The sequence below is a fragment of the Salvia splendens genome, chromosome 16 (genome assembly GCF_004379255.2).
Source record: "Salvia splendens isolate huo1 chromosome 16, SspV2, whole genome shotgun sequence".
In the NCBI taxonomy this organism is placed as follows: domain Eukaryota; kingdom Viridiplantae; phylum Streptophyta; class Magnoliopsida; order Lamiales; family Lamiaceae; genus Salvia; species Salvia splendens.
The window spans coordinates 21294001-21301393 of NC_056047.1; the positions used below are offsets into that span (position 1 = coordinate 21294001).

Sequence of the window (7393 nt, forward strand, 5' to 3'; positions counted from 1 at the left end):
AAAATATTAAATCTACCTTTTCACTTTTGGTTTGACTATAATTATTACTCCATATTAATAATAGCATCATTGATCATGAGGTTGCCGTGGGGATCCACTGAAATTTTTGTAGAGAATTTTTTCTGTATGATTATGTGAATGGTGATTGTCCTATGTCTTAATGTAGATTACATACTTGGATGACAAAAAGAAATTTTATGAGATGTTTATACTATAATAATATAATAATGTGCAAGGAATTAAAAAAAAAGAAGTAAGTGTAACATCTCTTATGAGATAGAAAAAAGAAAAGAAAAGTGTGAATTAGTAACGAAAATAAAAAAGTTAAATTTCAAGTATTAAAAAACGACTTGTGGACTAACATTGAGCACGGACAACTCAGAATCCCTAACCCTTCCCCTTGTCAAGTCTCCAACCCTGCTCCGGACCTCTTCGGCAGACTGCACCCCTCCGAGCGATCCGGGCGGCACCCGTATGTGGTGTGCGGTTTGCCCTAACAAGAAATAGGAAAAACAAAACAAAAACAAAACTTGTGTAGGTTTGCCAAATCCCTCAAAAATCGCGCCCAAATTTCGCATTTCAAAAGAGTAAGGCGGGTTCCCTCCTCCTCTCTCTATCCTTCTTTACTCTTCACAATTTCCCACTGCTCCTCTTTTTCTCCAATTCGGGAAACCTACTGCAGCTTAATCGCCCTATAACTCTTCTCCAAGGTCAGTAATTATCACCGACGCGTTGTTCTTAGCTCTAATTGCGTTTTTCACAGTTATTCTAGGTAATTTTGTCTCTCTTTCTGCTCGCATTCTGGTTGCCCTAAATCTACTGATGTGTGCGAAATTATTGTTATTAATTGATTAGGATATTCGTTTTTCTAGGTTTGTGAATTAGGATGCTGAGAATTCGTTGAGGTTCGGAAAATTTTGGAATTAGGTTGTGAAAGTTTGATTATGGCTGAAGGGAGTGGATCTCCTGGGCAGAGTAGGTCGAGGCCTGCTCTAGGTGACGTCACGAATCGGATTGGTAAAAGGGGGTTTTCAGCGAGAGAGAAGGAGAAAGGAAGAGGTTTCGATTTCAGTGATAAAGGCACAGTTAAGAGGATTTGTGTTTCGCCCCGGCCGTGTTCTGGTCTCTCCAAAATACCGGTTGAAAACAGAGAGGCTAATTTGAAGGGGGGAAATGATGTAATTGGCTGCTTCAAATTTAATGATGGTAGTGAGAAAGGCAAGATTTCGGATCTCAGGGGAGAAAATGTTGTTAATGTTAGTATTAATGAGTTGGATATTATTGATGATGATGGGTCGAGTAACGGTTGTGACGAAGTAGCTGGGTTAAATTGCTTGGATCCTGATTTGGAAAATCTTGAAGTTGAGGGGGGTTTGAATTCCATGGCCAGTGAAGTGGATGGTTGCAGCCCTTTAGACTCGTTGAAGGAAAACAAGATTTCTGGAACTGCTGATGAACTTGGTGAGAGTTCTCATGCTGACACTTCGCGGACAGTGAGTGAAACTGGTGGCGATTTTCTTCATGACGGAGAAGAGAACATAAGTCCGGATGGGGCTCAGGGTGAACATAATCATTTGGATGATCATAATGCTGATAATTTTGTCCTCAATCAGTCAGGATCTGTTGATTTCACGGCCCTGCCTCAGTCAAAGGAATCGAGAGTGTTTGGAATAGATAAAGGCAAGAAATTGGAGGAGGATGAATGTGCCCTTATGACCGGAGGGAGTAAAGCTATCAATGCTTGTTCTTGCTCTTTTTGCTCAAAAGGTTCGGCACCAGTTATTTTTGCTTTATGGTTGTGTATGCAGTTGATTTTTAATAATTTTGCGACGTTCTTTTAGAATTGTGACTTTGCTTAGTGTATTCATCTTTTAGTTTTAATAAATTGCTATCTAAGTCTGGGCACTTTGTTTCGATAACCAGCCCAATATTTATGGTTGGACCTCCATCAGAAGGACATTAAGGCTCGATTATCAGGTTAGTCATAACATAGTGTCAGTAAAATGTCATCTTATTAGTGAAAACAACAGCCAGTCAATTTTTTGCAATCTACTTCATTTTTTTGGAAATTTCATCTGTTTCGAACTTTCGTAGCATTGAAAAAGAGTCAGAAAGATGCTAGCATATTGGCTGAAAGAAGTAGCAGGATGAAGGTCAATGAGAAACAAGGTGGTGATAGCTCTAAGTTGGAATCTCATCTGATGAATCAGTGGAGATCTCTCTTTCAGCATATGTCGGACATATGGGCCGCAGAAACTAATCAGCTTGTAAGCCCCTTCATATTTTTCCCTTAGCCTTTTCAGCGAGTTATAAGCATACGTTACAAGGCCTGCTGCATTTTCTGAAAGTGTGAGGACGCTTGACATAGGTGATAGTTAGAAATTAAATGATTATCCCAGTGTTATTTGATGTTTTGAATCCAAAATATTGGTGTTTTTGTACTCCATATTACATTAGCATTATTCATTGTTTAAAAATTATAACTTAATTATGGAAAAACAAAGTGGAAATACTAAAGTGACATCTTATAACTCTTGAAACCTTACTTATTGACTTTGTTTTAGGTTCTTTTCTGCCTGTGGCTGTTGTATGTATGTAGCATTATGGCTGTTTTAGATTTCATTACTTATCGAAACTGTGAAAGCATGTATCGACTAATTATCCATTGCCTGTTGCAGGAAGCTAGTCTATTGCCACTGAACAATCTAAAAGGCAAATGCAAAGCGGAGATGGAGTCGAATAATGCTAAGCTGCCAGAAAAGCATTAAGTCTATGGAGGCTCGAAATTTCTGTGAGATGAGTTTTTTTTTTTCTTCTAAATCTTGCGCCTATCATTTATTACCTAAATCAACATTTTCTTCTTGCACCTTAGATAGGATTTTTGTTGTACTTCATATATGTAAGCATACTAAAATATCTTCATTGCTGTTTCTATCGTTATTCAGTTAATTTTATCTGGAATACTCGTACAATCAATTATAACTTGTGAATCCCCATCTTGTTTTCATGTCCTATAAGTTCTATGAAAATGGTTCAGTCATAAAATCTGAATCCTTCTCCAGTTGATTCATCTCACTGGAAGCGATTCCCTGTTCTCAGCTGCAGAACTAGATCTTTCAACTGTAGTCGACTCTTGATTTGCAAAACGTGACGAGGCCTTGGAGAAGGTTCGAACTCCTAACCTTAGAGGAGGCAAAGCTTTAACCTCAACTTGTAACTAAGTGTAAGTTTATTTATTTGGATTAATTGCTATACTAATCATATTTAGATATGGATTATTGACCCTTTTTCATAGGCATAACTAGACTGATAAAACTGATAGAAGGTGCCTAGGTATTTTATAATTTAGTTAGCTTTCACTTTCAAGATTGTATAGATTAGTTTATCTCTAGATTGTGTGTGTGAGAGAGAGCTGACTATGAAATCACGAGGCTTGGATTGGTATCATATTGGTGCATGGAAGGTCAAATGCCAACACTAAAAATGGCAACATAAAGTATGAGAACCATTAAATGAAACTGCATTATTTGATATTGTTTAGTGTTGACTTCGGATCCAATAATAGAAGCTCCACTAGAAGTCTACATATAGTTGTGTCCCTCTCATAAGGTCACCCCAATATTATAAACAAAATAGTAAAAAACATTTATCTAAAAGTCACCATATGTAGATGTGTGATCTACGCGGTTAATGGCCTCAGGTCAATTTTGGGTTTTATGGAAGACCCTAATCAAATGACTATAGACCGAACCTATCCTATTTTTAATGGTTGGCTGTTCATGGCCTGGCTGTACCTACCGTCTTTTTTTTGGGGTCAATATCAGCAATGCAGTTCATCCAACGATAAACCTAATCCCGAATTATAGAGCTATGACACAATCAAACCCGAATGAATAGTGTTCAGGGGCAGACGTAGAAAATTGTTACAGCGGGGGCTATATATTCTAAATTTTGGATGAGATGATAAATTTGTTGTTTTGATAGGGGCTTTTGCACATCATTTTACACAAAATACTAACGAAGTTATAATATAATACAACTAAAATAGTAAAAATTTAATTAGGGAAGGGCTTAAAGCCCCTCCTTAATGACATGTGTGTCCGCCAATGGTTGAATTGAATCGTACCAGTCTCTACTGGGGGTTATTACTCATTTTTGTACTTGCTGTTTTATTTTTCAATTAGGCAAATGAAAGAAAAAAACTAATAATTCTAGGCATTCTTTTAGCCCGTTCGGAAGGATCTCATAATTATCCCTGACTGTTTATGTCTCTAGCACGACTACACTTTTTGATTGATTACTTAATTTCGTTTTCTTAAAATGGAAAAAAATATAGATATTGTTATTATTATTATTATTATTATTATTATAAATATAAAATAGTTTGTGTTTTTATTATATTAGAAAGAAAAAAAGGAGTACTACTAGTATTTTATTAGGATTTGTTTGGCCTATGGATGGGAGTCGAAATTATATTAGAATGTAGATTGTGTATGTGACTAGAGTAATAATATTTTATTAAAAAATAAAATTAAGTTGGATTAGATGAGGCACATTTAAGCCATGTTTAATTTTTGACTTTTGTGATGATGAGGCAGATAAATGTGCTCTATCAGCCATCACTAACATCTCATATTTTTCCCAACTAAATAGCCTTTTTCTTTCATTATCATTACTTTTTTATATTGTTGAAGCTAATACAATAATTTTGTTTGGCGATAAGGACTTTTAAAGCAAAACCAGAGTCAAATTTGAATAAAGTGTTTTTGTAATTTTTCGGATTTTGTACGAGTATTATTTATTCAGACATAAACCATTTGAAATTGTGGTGATAACTGATGCAGCACCTTGCTACCAATAATTCAAAGTTTCAATTGCTCGCATTGCAAAAAGGTCAATTTAAATATACGTTGTTGACGGTTTGTTTGTTTTGATAACAGTATATATACATCAAATATTTGTTACATGGATTCGACTATCACCTTATCATGAGTTTATTAAAGTTTATTGTGTGGTTTAGGTACAAAAAATTGTTTCATGGTGAGAAAATTTGGAGAAAGTAATGGCCTTGTTTGAAGCATGAAAACCATATTTCATTTGTATACTTAAAAAATTGAATATTACACAATAAAATAAAATGAAAGGAAAAGGAGATCAGATGAAAGAAAAACATACCTGCGTATGATTATGTGTGGGTTGTGTTTCAAAGCACAGTCAGCACGGGATCCTTGTCCAAATTTTTTTGTCTAATGTTAGTAAGTCTTACTCCCTTCGTTCTCCATTAACTGATATCGTTTGACTTAATACAGATTTTAAAAAATATAGAAAAAGTGGGTGAAAAAAGTCAGTGGAATGTGAATCTACTTTTATATAATATTAATTTTACAATAAAATGTTAGTGGAATGCTTTGTGGATTAAAGGTTGGTGTCTAGTCTTTCCTTTTTCACCTAATCGGGTTTTAGAGGATTTAAGTGCTGTTAGAAGATGGAATGAACCAAAGAACCCAAGGAAATACATAACTCAATGACTTTGGAATGAACCAAAGTAGGGGTGGGAAATTATACCCAAATACCGTAATACCGGACTTACCGTACCGAAAAAATACCGAAAATACCGATTTTTCGGTATACCGCAGTTTCCGGTACGGTATGATACCGTACCGCAGTGTTTCGGTACGGTAACGGTATCAATTTTTCTATACCGCGGTATACCGAATATTCGGTATATACCGAAGATTCGGTATACCGTGGTATACCGATAGATTATTAAATATATATTAATATTAAATATGTTGTAATATATATATTACATTTATATATATATTATATTAAAAAAATTTTAATGCATCAATTAATACAATAAAATTAAACATTCAAATGATAATTTATTCAAACAAATTCAAAATTAACCTGAATTATTTTTTTATCAACTCATCCTATTAAATATAATAAACACAATAGCACATAACACTGAAAGAAGATTGGAAATAGGATATCGGGAATATGTTTCAACAGAGCACATTTGAAAGAATTTGTATTAACTCACACCATTTAGTATATGATTCTTTGTGTAATGTCATATTCCAAATATACAAAGTAATTAAAATTTTTGTTTTATTCTTCGTCCCACTTCATAAAATGTCAATTAAAAATATGTGCAACTGAAAATGAATCAAATCGTTTAATTAGTGTTTAATTCATTGTATGCTATCTTATTTTATATACTACTTAAATTGAATGATGAATAAATAGGATACTGATCAGTCATTCTTAATTCTTAAAGAAAAATAAATGTCCAATTTAAATTACTAACTAGTGTCACTCCCGTGTGATGCACGGGTCATTTTAATTACTTCATATTTATTTCATTATGCGAAATAAAAGTTGTGAAATGATAAACAAAAGAATATTCGACATCCTCTTACTTTGGATTATACTTTTTCAATCACATTAACCCCACATAGCCACAAGAGTGCGTTTAAATGCCACATTTTCTTAAAAATGTCAATACGATCACATTAAAATTTCAACACATATTTGTGTTGACATTTTAATAAATTGTCTTGACATTTAAATATCAGACTTACAATTAAAAAGCATTTTAAATCTGTGAAAATATGAATTAACCGTTGAGTTATAACTGTAGGAGCAAGTTTACGTTGCAATAATTAGGTGTTTTGATATATGGATGTTACACTCCATACATTTCTTTTGGTTTGGTTGTTTGTGTATTGTGATTATGCTCGACAATTAATAAAGGTTATCAAATGCAGGGTCATCTTCAACGATTTTTTGTGGAATTTTGAGAAATGAAGACAACGTGGTTGCAAGAAATGAAGATAATGTTGTTGATCATGACTTCATAAATTGTTTTAGATTTGAATGTTGAAGTTTTATTAATTTGAATGCTATGAACAAGATTTGATTGTGATGAAGTTTTATTATTTTGGGCTTTTTTAAATAGTTGAACACTTGAATTGTTATTTTAAATATTTTGGACACAATAGGTTTTTTTTCGGTATACCGTTACCGTTACCATACCGTTATTACGGTACGGTACACCGTAATAACGGTATGGTAACGGTATCAAAAAATATCATACCGAATTTGTAACGACCCGTTAAATCGTTACCTACACGAAAGAATAAACCACATATCAAATACACTTTCGACAACAAATCGAGACGAAAAGTTGGATAAGAATCGCGTCACATCAGGCACGTTTTCCAAGTGGATAAGAACCACGTCGCATCAGGCACGTTTTTCAACGCCGCATTAATTACTCGTCACATCAAAACGAAAAGACGTGAATTTTTGTCTTTTATGAAATTTTTTCTATAAATATGACCTCCCTCCTCTTTCATTTCTTTTACTTCTACGAACGAATCGAGAA

The 7393-nt window shown here is 34.0% G+C and overlaps 1 protein-coding gene across 2 annotated transcripts; it reads left to right on the forward strand.

The window, feature by feature from the left end:
- Window positions 1–383: 383 nt before the first annotated feature.
- Window positions 384–2976, forward strand: LOC121769990. Of its 2 annotated transcripts, none has more exons than XM_042166777.1 (5): window positions 384–772; window positions 873–1767; window positions 1924–1977; window positions 2095–2267; window positions 2679–2976. In XM_042166777.1, exons 2-5 carry the CDS (start codon window positions 945–947, stop codon window positions 2766–2768), a joined length of 1140 nt encoding a protein of 379 aa, XP_042022711.1. In that variant the 5' UTR covers window positions 384–772; window positions 873–944; the 3' UTR covers window positions 2769–2976. The 2 variants fall into 2 exon arrangements, with proteins under 2 accessions (XP_042022711.1, XP_042022710.1); XM_042166776.1 differs by having other exon boundaries at window positions 384–710.
- Window positions 2977–7393: the final 4417 nt, after the last annotated feature.

Bases quoted from the DNA above. Each gene is read 5' to 3' on its own strand.
- LOC121769990 (XM_042166777.1), top strand. From the start codon at position 945: ATGGCTGAAGGGAGTGGATCTCCTGGGCAGAGTAGGTCGAGGCCTGCT. The intron at 1,768-1,923 runs GTTCGGCACCAG...TTCGATAACCAG, and splicing joins TTGCTCTTTTTGCTCAAAAG to CCCAATATTTATGGTTGGAC. The intron at 1,978-2,094 runs GTTAGTCATAAC...GAACTTTCGTAG, and splicing joins CATTAAGGCTCGATTATCAG to CATTGAAAAAGAGTCAGAAA.